We start from the raw sequence: 18,330 nt of genomic DNA on the forward strand, positions 1-18,330 counted from the left end.
TTTTTTTTTAAATTTAGTGCAGTATTCCCTAAGTAATACTTAGCAGATGAGAAAAATAATGTTGACTGGTACACAAACTCTATAAGGAAAAGCAGTCACAAAACAAACTTTGCTATTTTCAAGAGATTTTAGAATTGATTATTTCATTTGTGGGCAAATAAGGCTCCTATCCAAAAGAAGCACCCTTTTTAAAAAATGTGAACGGGGCTTCCCTGGTGGCACAGTGGTTGGGAGTCCGCCTGCCGATGCAGGGGACGTGGGTTCATGCCCTGGTCTGGGAAGATCCCACATGCCGTGGAGCAGCTGGGCCCGTGAGCCATGGCCACTGAGCCTGCGCATCCGGAGCCTGTGCTCCACAACGGGAGAGGCCACAACAGTGAGAGGCCCGCGTATGGCAAAAAAAAAAAAAATGTGAACGTCTTAGACAAAGAGGCTTTGCAGTGTGAAAAGCATGCTTAATAGTTCCTGACAGAGAATGTATGATCAATAAATTTGTTGCATGAATTACACTACGGTTTCTCCCAGGCAAATCTTACTTAGTGAAACTGTCTCCCACTTTGCTTAATTAAACTCCCATATCAATTTCATTATTCTCTGGTTCTATCAGAAATCAAAAGGATGTTTAAGCAAAAGAAGGAAAATGAAACGCACTTAGCAAACTTCACAGACACCTTGCAGAGAGGTGAATGGCTGGCTGTGACCGTGACGTATGTTAGCCACCTGTGGCGGTGAGCTGGGGAGAAGGCAAGATGTCCACACTGTGAACCATCACCACTTTGAAATTTAGGTTGTTTTAAATACATGTACAACTGGAAACTTACTTTCCCTCTTCCTAGCATATTCTTCCTTAAGATCCTGGATATTTGCGGTCAGTGCGTCCAATTCCTGCTTTTTGTCTTTTACTTCAGCAATCAACTTCAACAAATTCTCTTTCTTTTCTTGAATGAGCTTATTCTGCCTGCAGATCTCTGTAAGAAGCATAAAGTATTAGCTAGAATCTATATGCTTTGCTTGTCAACATGTATCTAAGATAAGAGCAAAGTACTGACTTTCATAAAATTAATAAAGAATGTTTTAATTGTAAGCATTTCCCGATGATTGTAAAAATTGTAAAGGAACAACAAAAATCCATATCTAGTCTTTCCTGTTTGTCTTTGAAAGTAAAAATGGAGAGACAAAAATACTTATTAAAATGAGAATACTAAATTAAACCACGAAATACAAAATCAGAAGTTCATGACCTTTGCAGCTCTCCCCTCCAAATAAATACATGAATAAAACCTACCACCAAAGGCAACCAAACTCTAGAAGATGGCTTTGTAGATGCTTTGAAGAAATAGCTAACTTTAATGTTATATAAATAATTCTGGAATATACCAAAAAGAAGAAACGAGAGAGGAAGAGAGGGAGGTAGGGAGGAAGAACAGACCTACAGCTCAGTTAAAGCAAAAAAAAAATTCGAAAACAAATGTTGGTACACTTAGCAAATTAATATGATAAATATCGTAAGTCAAGAAGTAGATTGTTCCCCAAACAAATTTATTAAATATTTAAATGTAAAATGAAATCTTATGAAACCTAAAAGGCAGTATCTGTGAATATAAAATTAACTATATGGGGAAAGATTGTTTTACTCAAAGGCAAAAAGAAATCAAAGAGAAAGGCAGGCAAGGAGACAAACTCATATTTGATTCAAATAAGCATAAAAACTCTACTATATGCTAGATACTGTGTTCTTATATTTATATAAATTTACTTAACTTTCACAGTAATACAATTACCATGTACATCTTACTCTTTTTTAAAAGAAAAAGAAAATACTATATATAAAATAGATAACCAACAAGGACCCACTGTATAGCACAGGGAACTCTACTCAATATTTTGTAATAACCTATGAGGGAAAAGAATCCGAAAAAGAATAGATACATACATATACATAACTGAATCGCTTTGCTGTACACCCAAAACTAATGCATTGTAAACCAACTATAACTTCAATTAAAAAAAAAAAGAAGGAAAAGACTCAGCAAGACTCAATAACTTGCTCACAGCTTTACTTGCTAGAATGCAATCAACAGTAAGACCTGGATTCAAACTCAGGTCTTAACTTCAAAGGTCATGATTTTGACCACTAAACTATCCTCTCCCAACAAAGGTAATTATTCTTAATCTAAAGAAGACACAAATATAAATTCCTAAGAAAAAGACCAGCAAAGGAATGAACAGAGGAAACACAGAATGCAGATGGTTATCAAATACAAAAGATGATTTAACCTCAGTAATCATAGAAATGCAAATAAAGCAATAACACTAATTTTCATTTATTATAACAATGTTTACAAAAATAATAGCTAGTGTTGAGAATGAAAAATACTAGAGTCCATATAGAAAATATATTTTTTTGGAAAATATTGACATTGCAAAATAAGTCTTAAGGATATTCATGTCCTTTGATCCAGTAATTTCATTTTTACAAAGTTCCTCTAAGAAAACAAGATGTAGCAAGTATTCATATACAAAAAATTATTTTCAGTTATTTATAATGTTGAAAAACTGAAAACATTGTATATGACTAATAAGTAAACTATTAAACACAGTATATCAATAATGTGTAATATATTTTCAAAGAATTCAGTAATGTGGGAAAATCCTGCCATAGTAGATAAAAGAAAAAAAAATGATACAAAGTTATATAGATACCATGAACACAACTATCTTAAAAAAACCTAGATAGCATATGAAAAATAAAAACTATAAAGTCTTCTGTTAAGTGTGGTTCTCAACATTACAGATATTTTTTAATTTTTCTATATTTTCCAAGAATTTGGACATGATCACATTATATCAGGTGTAATTTAAAAATAAACATCTTATCAGAATTACTAGAAAGAAAAATGCTACTTTTTAAGGATAATTAAGTAGAACGGTACTGCAAAAGAGATACAGTTTTAAAGTCAAAAGTTCTCAGTTCCCATCTGGCTTCTCAGTTGTTACCCAAGGACCTTGATCAAATCACAACTTCGGGGCCTCTTTTCCTCATTTGTAAAACGAGAATAATAATGGCTGCCCATTTACTTTCGCTACAGGGTTAGGGTATCCAATGATAATTGAAAAGTTTTAAACTATTAAGTGGTACATAAATACCATATATGTGAGTGTTTTCATTCTAACATTTGAACAATTGTGTGGATTTGTGCCAACACAAATGTAAGGGCCCTCAGTATTGCATGACTATTATTTTATATGTTTATAGTCAGCTCTTTTATTCGCCAGGGCCAATATTTCAAACTTTCACTACTCACCATGGGAACCCCCCCTTACACTTTCCCTTCTATGTGGAAAGGTGAGATGGTACACTGGAAAGAGCACAGACGTTTCAGCTGCAATCCTAGTCCCTCTATCTACAAAATATATGATCTTAGGCAAGTTTCCTAACCTCAGTGAGCCTTTAATTTCTTCATCTGCAAAATAAATCTCCTCTGCCCAACACATAATGTACTTCATCATCTGACCGGCCACTTCTCTGCCACTCCCCATTCACACTGTACTCTAGCCATCCCACAACTCAACAAGCTCTCATGTTTCCACCACATTCCATATGCTCTTCCCTCCTCTAGAATACGGGCACTGACTCTGATGGACTTCCCCAACCCTCTTCTATGTGACCTTCTCCAGGGCAGTGTGACAGACTGTGCACATTCAAATCACGTTTCTGTTGATTACCAGCTGTCTGACCTTGAGCAACTTACTTAACCTCTCTGTGCCTATTTCCTCATCCATAAGGTAGGATTAAAAACAATAAATATACCTCCGAGGGTTGTTGTGAGGATTCAGTGAATCACCATATGTAAAGAGCTCAGTATAGGGCCTGGCATGTGGTGTATAACATAAGGGTTAGCTGTTAAGTATTTTGTAATCCTCACTGGAAAATTCAAGCTCTCCAGATTCTACGTCACTAAATTCCCATCCCATCATTATAGCAACTATTACAATGTATTTTAATTGTAGTTTTCCTACCTATGTCTTCCACTAAATTGTGAGCAGTGTATAGCTTACATCTGGCCTCCTTGGTGCTTGGCAAATAGCAGTTAAATGTTCAACGAATTAATCAAACTTATGTAAATTATATTTCTGTTCAAGTATAAACTGATTTTTTTAAAGAAAAATAATTGATAATGCTTTTAGATTTTAAACTATTTAGAACACATCTTCACACTACAGATAATCATTCAGAGCACACTTTGAGATGAATTGTAGTTTTTGAAAATTTATAGTTTCAAACTTAATTTTCTAATCCCTAGGGATTCTACAAACCAAGAGTGTGTAAAGGACCTAAACTCAATATCACTCTTACAAACACACACACACACGGTTTTCCTTCCTGCTAGTGGTTACAGAGGGAATGAGAAGCAGTAAAAGGACATGGAAGCTTCAGGGCAGCTTAGAAAATAAACATGGGTAGAAGTCTACCATAACAGCCTACCAGGTTTCCAAGATCAAATGCCTTCAGGGTCCAGATAATGAGTAAACTAAGTGCTCAAAGCAAAGCAGAAGAAACAATCAGGGACTGTGGCCTATTAACCACATGTGTCCCACATAAAGGCACTCTGATTTAGTAGTGTTCAAAACATGGTGCAGCTAAATTTAGTATCTCCAGTGGATTTCGGACTGTGGCTACACGTCTGTGGTCTGTGTGTGAGAACTCAGTAAAAGCTGCCGATCCACTCTGGACAATCTGCAGAGGCGTAGTAAAGAGAAGGCAAGAACAGCAGTAAAAATATGGAAAGAGAAACCGTCAGAGTATTAACCCTACACCCAAAGAGCTGAGGGAATTCCAGATTTTCAAACCCTAGTCTGTGAAACTCATTTCAAAAAAATTCAGGCATTTACACATCAGTGTAAATGAATCTCACAAGCATAATGCTGAGTGAACAAAGGGACAGAATACATACAAAATGATGCCATTTATGTAACATTCAAAAACTCAATACTAAATTAAAATATTGACAGATTAGTTCTAGAAGGTGAGAGAAGAGGAAGGTATAACATGGGATGTTCCATTTATGAAGCTGCATTATGGGTACACATATGTTCATTATTTTCATATGTGTATACACTGTATATCTATAAATACATTGTTTTACTTGTATGAGGGATTTCATGAAGATGTTTAATTTAGAAAAAAACCCTCTGTGATCCATTTCTACAGATTGTCACATACGATTTTGATATTCCAGAAACATCTCAACCATTCGTTCTTCTTCCTTTAATTTCACAGACAGCTTTTCTGAAAGAGAAATTGGGAGGTGAAGTTTCAATTCAGCTGAAATTACACTAAAAAACAAACAAAAACAGCATGTTACAAGTTAAACTGAGGTACCTGCAAATGCTTTAATGGAATCCTTGTAGGTATCTCTTAGGCCCACCATCTGACAGGAGGTGTCACTGACAGTGCTTCTGAATTTATTCCAAAATTCATTTATGCTTTTATCGAATAGTGCCAGTTCGTCCTCTACCATTTTGTAAGACAATGCTAGAAAACAAATAGGACACATTATATCTTTTAAGTTATTGAAACCATATCAGCCACATATTCCAATCAAGTATATTTTGGCAGTTTGATCTTTGCTAGAAAATGGTTAGCAACTTACTTTTTTTTTTTTTCCTATTGAAGTACAGTTGATTTACAGTATTGTGTTAGTTTTAGGTGTACAGCAAAGAGATTCAGTTATATATATGTATATATCTATAATTTTTCAATTCTATTCCATTATAGTTTATTACAACATATTGAATATAATTCCCTGTGCTATACAGTAAACCTTTGTTGTTTATTTTATATAGGATAATGTGCATCTGTTAATCCCCTACTCTCATAACAACTTACTTTTAACTCCAGATATTCCAGGGCAGATCAAGCCTCCTAGACTTAACTACGGTCAAGGTGCAGCAGGAAATCAGGACACTCTACCTCCCAGGAATTCGTTAGTAGTGTGACCTCACATAACACTTACACACTCTCTGACCTTGGGGAAATGACTCTGCCTCCTTTTTTCACAAGTAAAATTGGTGACTTCTAAGGCCCCTTCCAACTCTGACCTTTCTGATTCCACCCTGGATTGTCAGGTCCCAAATGACAGGGCCCCTATCATAGAATAAGATCGCACACATCTACACTCCCTCTCCCTCCCCCACCCCCAGACCGGGAAAGATACCAGTAAAACGGAGACTGGAGGGGAGTTTAGTGGGCTTAGTCCAGGACTAGTACTTGACCTCGACTCTCTGGGCCTCAGTGTCCTCCTCTGTAAAAGGATGTCCTGTAAGACTCCAGGACCCACCAGTTCTCTATAACGCTAAAACCTTCCCAGTGACGTCAAATCTTTCCAGGAAGGTCACAGACATGTCTTGGCGAAACCCCAAACCCCTCTGCCTCGTCGCTGCCCACCCTGCAAGGCCCAGACGCCCAAACAGCAACAAGACGTGCATTTCAGACTCCGCCCCCGAAAACACGCATTCCGCCTCCAAACCCACTTTCCCCAATCGCGACAGGCGGGTTTCGGAGCCCAGCTCAATTACCACCTTCTCCGGCAGGCCTGAGCCCGACCACCTGCCCCACAAAGACACGAACCGATACCAGCCAACAGCGGGTCTCCAAAACCGGATCCCGCAGCCGCGCCAACTTTCTTATTTCAAACCTATGGCGCCTTCCGCCTCCCGCCTTTGTGCACCCTTTCGCTTTCTGATTGGCTGATAGTATAGGCTCTTCATGAAGGGATTGGTTGAGCTAGCCTTCCGGGATTCTCGCGGGAAAGATGGAGAAAAGGGCATTCTGGGATAGGTAGTTCTTTCTGAGAGCGGCTGGACTCTCCGCTCTCCTTAGGAAAAGTATCAATATAGTTCCTGGAGGACTGGCCTGACGGACCATTCATCCATTTCAAATAAAAGTTTATGTAACAGATATAAATATTGGACTTTAATTGTATTCTGTTGCCAAGTATATAGCCTCTTCTTTGATACTACCCGTAGCTTAAATAAAACTAATAAAACTACCATTGCATAATCTGTCTCATGATTTAATAACTCTCCATTGGGAAGTGGCTGAAATATTACTGTTTACTGGCTTCTAATAATAACAAATTCCAAAATTTCTTCATTCTCTGTTTTTGATCCTGTAAATTAAAGCAAAGACATTAAAAGGCAGTACCTAGTACTGGTAGTCCCTAACCCAGTAGAAATTCAATGACACAAAACTTTTAAGAGCCAGGAGAGGGGCAAGATAGGGGTAGGGGATTAAGAGGTACACACTACTATGTATAAAATAAATAAGCAACAAGGATGTGTTGTACAGCACAGGGAATATAGCCAGTATTTTATAATACCTTTTTAAAATAAATTTGTTTTATTTATTTATTTTTGGCTGCGTTGGGTGTTCGTTGCTGCACGCGGGCTTTCTCCAGTTACAGTGAGCGGGGGCTACTCTTCGTTGCGGTGCGCGGGCTTCTCACTGAGGTGGCTTCTCTTGTTGCAGAGCAGGGCTCTAGGCACGTGGACTTCAGTAGTTGTGGCGCATGGGCTTAGTTGCTCCGCGGCATGTGGGATCTTCCCGGACCAGAGCTAGAACCCATGTCCCCTGTATTGGCAGGTGGATTCTTAACCACTGAGCCACCAGGGAAGCCCTATAAATACCTTTAAATGGAATATACTCTATAAAAATATTGAATCATTACGTTGTATACCTGAAACTAATATAGTATTGTTCAATACTATAAAAAAATAAAAAATAATAGATTAAAAAAATTTTTAATAACTAAGATTCTTGCTACCTGCTGTCTCTGATTGGCTGTATTGTATATAAAAGTGCAAGGAGAGACATAAGTCAGAGGTAATTTAAGGTTTGAGACAACGGTGATACTGCTGGCAGAATTGAAATTGCCTTCACAGTAGACTTGGTGTGTTGGGGGAGGGGTGTTGTGGAGAGGCAGAAGCATCATGAATTATAATTTTAATCTGTTCAGTTTCAGAGGATATTGTTGTACATATTAACCAAGTACTAATGTCCTGTAGTCAACTTACTTCTTCAATTAATTACACAGTGGGTAACAGCTTCAACTCTGTAGTAAGACTGCCTGGGTTTGACATCCAGGCTCCATCATTTGATAAGTGTGACGGTGGGTAAGCTACTTGGTCTCTTGAACCTCAGTTTCCTTATCTGTAAAGTGAGGGTAATAATAATAATAACAGTAAGAGTGGTATCTTCCTCCTATACCCAATGTGAAGACTAAAAGAGAAAGTAAATGCAAATACCTTGGACTAGGTCCTTATAAGGTAAGTACTCAAAATGCCTTCTTGTTTTTATGATTTATACACTACCTACTTCCTATACAATAGGTTGTCATATTAAAACACATATAAATAAGACTTTAAATAGAACAAAATCTAAGTTAGCAAAGAAATAGAGAAATTGTTGCAATTCATTACTAACTTTAGCTAAGGCGATGCATGTAGCTCCCAAAACAAGACAATCACACTACTTGTACAATTCTTCTTTTAAGGAAACATGCATTCTGCTATGTCTGGATAAATACAGAATTCAACCCTTCCACCCCAATCCAAGTTGAATTAATTAATCAGTTAGGTGTGGTTATTTAGCATTATCCATTTAATAATTTGCCAGTGTCTCACAAACACAATTTTAGTTTCAGCATAATGAATACTAAATTTTTAACAATAATCAAAAACATTTTCAGCAATTTCTTTAGGCCATTTACTAGTTCAAGATAATAAATTATTTCTTCAGATTAGAATAATGCTTGCACCATCTCTCTAATGTATTTTTGATGGAATCTGGATGCGCATGACTGATCCGTGAGCAAAATGGAAAAACTGCTCATTAGCAAGGCTTTGAGATAATCAAGACTGACACAGGCTGCAACTACGTCTCTTAGACTAAGGTGAACATCTTGTACCTGACATTTTTTTGCCCTCTTTAGTGGACTATTTTTGTTAGGTTGACTTCTAGTATGAGTGGGCAGAAACATCCAAAAGATCCTCACAGAAGCAAATTCCTTATTACACATGTATACACATCCTCTTGGTTCTGTTTCTCTGTAGCACCCTGACTAATACATATGCATATACATTTTGTTTCTCCATTCGTCCATTGATGGACATTTGGGTTGTTCCCACCTTTTGGTTATTTAGAATAACGCTGCTATGAACATGCGTGTACAACGAATATTCAGTTTTTATTTCTCGTAATTTAATTTTGGTCTAATTGTTATGGGCAGAATAGTTGATGCCACTAAGCTAAAGTACCTACACGAACGTGAAGTTTTATACCTTCTACCTCTCTACTAGTCCCTTCTCTGGTTCCTCTTCTCTTCCCTAATCCCTAAATTTAGATGCTTCCCAAAGTCCTTGACCCTCGTTTCCCACCAACTTATTTCCCAGGGCAATCTCATCCCATCTCATATAGTTGTCTCTCAGATTCAGCTTGTTTTGCCCACTTTTCTGCATTCCAGTCACAGATTTCTAGCTATCTTCTGGTCATATCACAAAGATTCCTCACTAGTAACATTTCAAAAACAAACTTTATCATTTTCTTGGTAAATATGCCCTTTTTAAAAAATTTATTTATTTTATCTTTGGCTGCGTTGGTTCTTCGTTGCTGTGCGTGGGCTTTCTCTAGTTGCGGCGAGCGGGGGCTACTCTTGGTTGTGGTGCGCGGGCTTCTCATTGCAGTGGCTTCTCTTGTTGCGGAGCACAGGCTGTAGACACTCGGGCTTCAGTAGTTGTGGCTCACGGGCTTAGTTGCTCTGAGGCATGTGGGATCTTCCCGGACCAGGGGTCGAACCCGTGTCCCCTGCATTGGCCGGTGGATTCTTAACCACTGCACCACCAGGGAAGCCCACAATATTCCCTTTCTTTTAATGGCACTGGAGTTCTCCCAGTCCTCCAGTTCAGAATCTTGGTATCTTCCATGACTTCTTTATAGTTAACTGGTTGCCAACACCTACAGATTCACCTATATTCCACCACCCCCACCTTCCCTTTTTTCTATTCTCTAGATCTCTATTCAGGCCCTTACTACCTGGTCCTTACCTTCAGACTCTTGCCCTCCCAATCAGTTTTGCCTACCATTGCCACAATAATATTCTCAAAGTGCACTTTTTTCATATTATTTCCCTGTTCAAAACGCTTTCAGTGTTCCTTCATTATCTTAAAAATATCTTTAAAAATCCATATTCCTTAGCGGCATTCAAGTCAAATCATTGATTGACTTGGTCTCAAGTTACCATTTTACCCTTATTGTTCAATTGTTTACTTTATATTCTGATAGAAATAAACAATGAGCCCTGCACTTCTTTAGGTTAATTTTGCTCATATAATTTCTGTTTTTGAAAAATTTTATTATGAAGAATTTCTAACATACACAAAAGTGAATAAAATAGTATAATGAATCTCTCATGTACTCGTCACAAGGCCCCAGCTATCATCAACCACTGGCCAACACTGCTCTATCCAGACCCCATCCACTTTCCCAGACAGCACGTCATATCACCCACAAATATCTCAGTATGACTTTCTAAAAGTTAGGGACTCGTTTTGACATAACCACAACACCATTAGAACACTAAAAACATTAACATTAATTGATTAGCATATTGCATTAAAAATCTGTTTAAAAAAAACAATTTTGACATCTATGAGACAATTGAAATTTTTAACAATTTCAAATTTTGAATTGCCTCGTAAATATCAAAAAAGGGGATTTTTTTTTTACAGTTTTTAATGCAATATATTTCAAATGGAATGCATTTCTCCATTTCATCCTGCTGTCTTGCATTTCTAAATTCTACCCATCAGTCAAGGCTCAGTCACTTGCCACCTCCTCCACAAAGCCTGCCTTGATCTCATAAGCTGAAAGTTAAATCTGCTTTTCCTCTTGTCCACTTACTCTATCTGTTACCCCCTAAGGAGACAGCAGTATGTCATTTACATAAATATCTTCCCTGTGAGACCACAAGCTCCTTGAGGTATGAGTTAGCCCTGTCCTGACCAGTACAGGTAAGAATTATGTCTTGCACCACTAGTGCTGCTCAAAAGTGATGTTCTGCATGCACCCAACAATATCACCCTCATCTAGGAATTTGTTGGAAATGCAACTTCTCAGACTGATCTCCATTCCCACTGAATTGAAAACCCTGGGTGTGGGTCCCAGTAATTAGTGATTTAGCAAGTTATCCAGGTAATTCTAATGCACACTGAAGTTTGAGAATACACATAGTAGGAATTCTATTTTTTTTTTTTTTTTTTGCGGTACGCGGGCCTCTCACTGTTGTGGCCTCTCCCGTTGCAGAGCACAGGCTCTGGACGCACAGGCTCAGCGGCCATGGCTCACAGGCCCAGCCGCTCCGCGGCATGTGAGATCTTCCCAGCCTGGGGCACGAACCCGTGTCCCCTGCATCGGCAGGCAGACTCTCAACCACTGCGCCACCAGGGAAGCCCACAGTAGGAATTCTTTAGACCATCTACAAAATATGAACCCAGCTATAAAGTATCTTAACCCTACTGTGAAGAAAATGAATAGTATTGTCCAAGGGTAACTCCACTGGGTCCTTTGGTGATCCAGGAAAAAGTTTATAAATGTATAATTCATGATCATTTCTAGGGAAGAATGCATAATGAGACTCATGGAGGGGGTACCTGGAACAGCTGTAGCTGGGTCACTTATAATAGTGTCATTATGGAATGCCAGTATTCCTGGGATGCTAGCCAGAGTGGAGGTAATTATTTTCTGAAAGTCACTAGGGTATAAACTCGGTCTGAAATAAATCCATTTTACATTGCAAGGTGACACTGGAGAGATCTTAAATACAATTTATTTGGCAGAAGGCAGATAAGCTTGTGGTAAAAGGATAACGACCATGCACAGAGACATTAAAGGTCAACGCCTCCAAAAGAAATTATTGTTTATTGCCACTGCACCAGTGACACAAGCTAAAATCAAATATCTCTGAATGATGTTGAATTGCAGTGAGTGCTATAACTCATAGATGAATGGTTCATGTTATAAGAATATATCTTGTGGTTATATAATATTTGGCATGGCAAAGCATATCGAAGAAATTCTAGCCTCTGCCCTACAGGTTGCAATCTAAGTAAAACAGGCAAGATTTACTGAAAATCAAAACCTCAGGAAAATCTAAATGAATCAGAATAAGAATGTTCTGGGAAGAACTGGAATCATTCGGCTACTGGAATTAACTAAAAATAAGGCAACAAGTACAGGGTTTTGAGACTGGCTATCGGGTTAAAAGATTTTTTTTTAATTGAAATATAGTTAATTTAAAATGTTGTGTTAGTTTCAAGTGTACAGCACAGTGCTATGTTCTTTTTCAGCTTCTTTTCCATTATAGGTTATTATAAGCTATTGAGTATAGTTCCCGGTGCTATACAGTAGGTCCTTGTTGTTTACCTATTTTATATATAGTAGTGTGTATATGTTAATCCCAAGATCCTAATTTATCTCTGCCCCCCAAACAAAAGATTTTTTTTAATCTAGCTGTTAAGAGGAAAAAAGGCATTAAGACAAACAAATTGTGCTGAGGAGACTGGAGGACTGAAGATATTTCTGAAGAGACTGAGGAAATGAGGGGATCCTGGGCATAAGCACCATGGACAGTGAGTGGATGGGATCCCAGTGAACCTTATGTTCTACTTAACTTGTCTGAGTCAGGGATGCCGTTGAGAATCTTGTGAAAGCTATGGCCTTCTTCAAAGAAATGTGCACATGCACTGATATTTTGCATATGATTTCAAGAAGTTCAACGACTTCTAAATAAATCAAATTCAGGTAAGGGACTCCTAGCCTACTGACCAGATTTGGCTAATATTAGACCCCAAAGCACACACTCCTAAAGATTTCTTTTGTTCAGACATGCTGTTACTGGCACATGTCAGTTGACTAGCAGAGTTCTAGTCATCGTACAAAACATGAACAGAACATGTTAAATGCAGAGTTCTACCACAGCAGGAAGAAAAGGTGTTGATCCTAAAGGGGATGGTGGTTGGCTGTACAATTTTCTGAAGCCCCTCATTATGTGGAGCACACCTGGCTTGATTCCGAGATACAACGGTGAACAGTATGGATTTGGGTCTGCTCCCTTCGAGTCGTCTTTGCTCTCAGGCTATAGGAGAAGGTTGACGTTTGTGACCGATTCAAAGAGTGAGCTCAATAAGTATTTAGTGTGAGGGTGGGACAGAGGCAAGGAGAGAGAGAGAGGAAGAAGGAGAGAGAAAAGGGAGAGAGGGAGGAAGAGGCAGAGGTGTCACAGTGCAAAGGAGAAGCAACAGAAGAATTGAGTGGAAGACTGAAATTTTATCACTTTGCCCTACTTCTACTCTACTCTGATCAAGAATCTCACAATTGGAAGTCAACTCCACTTATACACATTATTTTGCAAAATAAGAAAAACTAATGTTAATTATAGGTAAGATTTTTGGGGTGTCTACCATGGGCCTTAGATAAAAAAAGAAAGAAAATGAGATTATAAAAGGATGAATGCCAGAACACACTAAGCCTACATCCACGGGAAAGAGTGGGATAGTATAGGCCCCAAATAAGGTAATTGAGAGAAAATGCCTTAGGATAGAAGTGAGAAAGTTCTATAAAGAAGGGTAAACTACACATAGGATGCACAGGAAGAGTATGGTGCCTTGTATCAAGGGAGAGGTGAATTAAGATGGAGCTTCTAAAATTTAATGCGCATAAGAACCACATAGGAAGCTTACCAAAATGTACATATCTGGACCATGTTCCCAAAGAGTCTGATTAGCTGATCTGGACTGCACCTGGTAATCTGCATGCAGGTGGTCCATAGACCACACTTTGAGAAAGACAACCTGAAAAGGAGGAAGAGGAAACTATCCATTTTTGGATCTTGATCTACAGAGCTTAGAAATGGCTTTGCTCCATCACTTGGTCAATCGATCTGGGAGAAACCTTGAACTCTACCAACCTTTACTTCAAAATGACCCAGCTTACCAGGCAGGCTCCGTTATTGGTGGGAAAAATCCACTCAAAGATTATTAGTACCAAAAAGAACCAACCTCCTGAATCTCCCTCCTGCTGTGACCCACATAGGAAAAGTTCTGGGGAGCATCTCCACCCCAAGCAACGGGTGGCAGATGGCAAACTGAGGAGGACCAAGGAAATGCTTTAAAACAGGGTTCCCACAGGAACAAAATCATAAACACGTATAAGTACTGTAGAGCTGGAAGTGAAGAGTTTACAGGTACAATGGGTCAAGTAAGCACAGTTCTCCTTTTCATCATGTGTTCCATTTTAACATTTTTTAGGAATTGCTTTTAAAATTGAATTTAATTTTATAATTATGTAAACTATTTACATGGCTTCTAATTCAAATCTAAAAAATAAGTGTCTTGGAAGAAATTTAGTTTTTCCCATTCCCTATACTCTATTCCCTTCTCTCCTTTATAGATAACCTTAAAACATTTAAAATTGTTTATTCTTCTATTATCTTTAAACATAAGCAGATGCTTACAAATATTACTCTTTTCTTAGATAAACATTTTACATAATTTTCTCTACCTTAAAGGAGCTTTCCTGATCTGGACACCTTATAACATCATCTCTGTGGAAAAATGCATTCGAGTTTAGATTAACTGCCTCTGTATAAGTTAGCAGTCATATCAAGTTTTGTGACTTAATAAATCCATTCATTCAAGAAACATTTACTAAATAACTATAACAGGCCTAGGGTTAGTTCCAGATCTTGTGGGATCTAAAGCTTCTCTAATATTGGGTGCTCTCTTTAAGAAAAAGACTATAAAATTAGTATTACAACTTGCAGCAGCTCTCAGCAATAACCTGCCCTGCCAGGGGCCCATGCAAGATTTTCCAGCATCATGGGAAATCAGCCCCTGCATGGGCTTGTGCTAGGGACTGTACTGGTGGTTCGTATACACAGCAAACATGATCCCTTATTTTGTGGAGCTTGTACTGTGGTGCAGGAGCGAGAGATTAAACACATAAGCTCAAGACAAATATACAATTACAAATTGTAATTAAATTCCTGTTATGCGCTGAATTGCATCCCCCCCAAATTCATATGTCGAAGTCTTAACCCACAGTACTACCGAATGTGACTATTTGGAGTTAGGGTATATAAAGAAGTAATTAAGTTAAAACGAAGTCATTAGGGTGGGCCTTAATGCAGTACGACTGTTGTCCTTATAAAAAGAGATTAGGACACATTTGTACAGAAGGAAGACCATGTGAGGACACAGGGAGAAGATGCCACCTGCTAGCCAAGGACGGAGGCCTCTGAAGAAATCAACCCTGCCAACACCTTGATCTCAGACTTGTAGGCTCTAATTTCTGTTATCTAAACCACCCAGTCTGGACTTCCCTGGTGGCGCAGTGGTTAAGAATCTGCCTGCCAATACAAGGGACACGGGTTCGACCCCTTGTCCGGGAAGATCCTGCATGCCGCAGAGCAACTAAGCCCGCGAGCCACAACTACTGAGCCCGTGTGCCACAACTACTGAAGCCCACGTGCCTAGAGCCCGTTCTCCGAAACAAGAGAAGCCACCGCAGTGAGAAGCCTGTGCACCGCAACGAAGAGTAGCCCCTGCTCACCACAATTAGAGAAAGCCTGCGTGCAGCAACGAAGACCCAACACAGCCAAAAATAAATTAATTAATTAAAAATGAAAACAAAACACCCAGTCTGGTACTGCATATATTAGCCCTGGAAGACTAATACAATCCGTAAAAGAAAAGAGTGTTGGAGAGAAAGCACTATTACAGGAATGGTGAGGAAGCTGATCAGAGAAGGCAACTCTGAGAAAGTTCATATAAGCTAAGATGTGAAAAGACGAAAAATGATGAACTATGGGGAAGAAACCGATTTTGCAGATCCTGTTAAAAGGCAAAAGAAATCAAGGTGCTTTGCTATGGTTAATTATCCCACAGTCTACAGAACCAGATGGTCCCCAGGCGACAGTCTTCTAAAATTATCCACCTAAGATGAAAAGCTAATGTGCAGCCAACTTCCGTACAGTCCACAGACGCTGAAGGACTGAATGAGCAGGAAGTTGAATTTTTAATTATAAGACACAATGTATTGATATCATTCACACCTTGATTTAAGGATGTTTCTGAAGAAAATGCATATGATGAAATATGTAGCTCAAACGCTTCTTAGAAAAAGAATAAAACAATGTCCTTCCTTATGGTTCATTAAAGAGATTATGGAAATTATAGAACCTGAATATGCAAAAACAAAAAAGCCAGGAGCACAGACTCTGATTAGTCAAGGCTAATGCCTCACAGAGTAGTGATATACTTGAATAAATTGATTTGTCCTTGGCAAGGAAGTGTATGTCTTCATTTTAACTCAATGAATAATAAGAATTATAGAACCACAGGATAGACATGGGAGTCCCTCATTTCTTGGTGGGATGCCACATAAACTACTTCTGACATATGCTTATTCAATTTGTCTTGTGAAAGACTGAACATACAAACGGACAATGGCTGGACCAAATATGACAACAGAACTTTGACCACAGCCTCTGAAGCAAAATGCCAAGAATGGTCAGGACTTGGTCAGTGACTGTTAGCTTCCCTATTTTTCGCCCCTGGCTTCAACTCAGGACCAACCAGAGAAAACAAAATATGTTTCCCAAACCAATCACCTAAGATGCTCTGTTTCTTGTAAACTCCTCTCTAGCTTGCCCATGCCAACAACCTCTTATCAGAACATACCTGAGGCCTTCCTTCTTTTCACTATAAAGTGTTTCCACTCCTCTGCCCATTTTTGAGTTTGTGTCAGATGCATGAGATGGTGGCTGACTCTTGCTATAGTGAGCAGAATAGTAAATAACCTCTGTTTGCTCTCATTTGGGTGGCTTTAATTTATTTCTATACATGACTGTTCCCAGAGAAGAAAATGTGTGCTGGGTCCCAGGGCCATCAGTAGAGGATGGGAATCAGAGCCCCCTTCAAGCCCTGAGGTGCCCACCTTCATGCCGCTTGATATTTCCTTCAGGGAAGATGTCAGTGACTGGGAAGGTAAGAATAGCCACTGAATCCCCACTGTGTCCCTGCTGTCAAATGATGGGATAAGCCAGCCAACAATTCAAAGTGGTGAATGTATCTGTGAAGTTCTTAGTGATCAAGCAGCTGGCCAGATGTGCTTCAGTGTCAACCAGTCATGATCCAGGTAAACTGGAGTTCTGGGTGGTTGAAAGCATTTGAAACAAGCTGGTTATAGCATCAGCTTTTATTCACTTTGCAGCTGTTTAAAAATCTCACCAATGTTGGCCTTGAGCAACCCAGCCAAGGCTTAGACTAAGAAGAAACATTGCTCTGGAAACAAAATTTCATCTCCAAACAGGGCTCCTGCACTAAAGAAATGACCTGGGGCAGGTTACTTGTTCATTTCCTCATCCCCAAAATGAGGATTACTAGACCTCTGTGAAGTTAAAATTGGATAATAAGATGGAGTATTTTTAAAGGTAAATAATTGGCAGAGCATAAATGCAAGACATTCTAAAGCACAAATGAGTTTTCAGCACAATTGATTTTATCCCAGCGTTTACATCACTTGGATTCAGATTAGCACACTACTGGCAGAAGGAGGGTGAGTGTAATTCATGGGCTGCCTGAGGGAAGAGCGAAATGTGGGGAGAGCCAGGGCTGGCTGACTACTCCCTGGTTCTCCTCCCACTGCAATAAGAATAATAAAGGAGACTGGTAAGGCTCTCACTGTGGACAGAGATTAATATTTACTTCCTGGAAGCCTTGTAAAGTCACTTTCTGGAAAATGACCTGGTGCCATTTGCCATCCCACTTAGTGACTATCAGACCCGAGTTCTCATCCACAGAAACCAGGCTGTATTTTAAGCTCCTTCCAGGTGAGCAGCCCAGGAAACTCAGTGAGCAAAGTTGCCATCATTACGTCCTGTTTTATGAGGAGTGCATTTCAACTGCCACCATTGCTTCACCTCTCCTGGAAATTAGGGTGGTTTATTCTTTAATTCTAGAGATAGATTCTCCGAAGCCTTGATAACAAGATAAATCACTTAGTGCAAAAATCGAATTTGACAGGAAATCCAGTTACACCCAATAGCTGACATATTAAATGTCACTGAAGTTTCTTTCAGGTTGACTTTTGGCATAGAGAGGGGCTTAAGATCAAAAGGAGAACAGGTTATATATGAATGCTTTATCCCAGTGATTCTTTTTTTTTTTTTTTTTTTGGGGAAACCAGGCCTCCCACTGCCGGGGCCCTTCCCC

General features: G+C 39.0%; 1 protein-coding gene across 6 annotated transcripts in view; it reads right to left on the reverse strand.

Moving 5' to 3' along the window:
- Positions 1–6,714, reverse strand: part of SPC25 (SPC25 component of NDC80 kinetochore complex) — a 16,859-nt gene extending 10,145 nt beyond the window's left edge. For 2 of the 6 annotated variants that reach the window (XM_024756657.1, XM_024756652.1), the window contains exons 1-4: positions 6,632–6,714; positions 5,384–5,536; positions 5,225–5,290; positions 822–968 (exon numbers count right to left, since the gene is read on the reverse strand). In XM_024756657.1, coding sequence (XP_024612425.1) covers positions 822–968; positions 5,225–5,290; positions 5,384–5,522 — 352 coding nt within the window. In that variant the 5' untranslated portion in view covers positions 5,523–5,536; positions 6,632–6,714. Of the gene's footprint in view, positions 1–821; positions 969–5,224; positions 5,291–5,383; positions 5,537–6,534 lie in introns of all 6 variants that reach the window. The other 4 variants (XM_024756651.1, XM_024756655.1, XM_024756654.1 and 1 more) reach the window with 4 other exon arrangements.
- Positions 6,715–18,330: the final 11,616 nt, after the last annotated feature.

This window comes from Neophocaena asiaeorientalis, unplaced genomic scaffold, assembly GCF_003031525.2.
Source record: "Neophocaena asiaeorientalis asiaeorientalis breed wild unplaced genomic scaffold, Neophocaena_asiaeorientalis_V1.1 scaffold6, whole genome shotgun sequence".
NCBI lineage: Eukaryota > Metazoa > Chordata > Mammalia > Artiodactyla > Phocoenidae > Neophocaena > Neophocaena asiaeorientalis.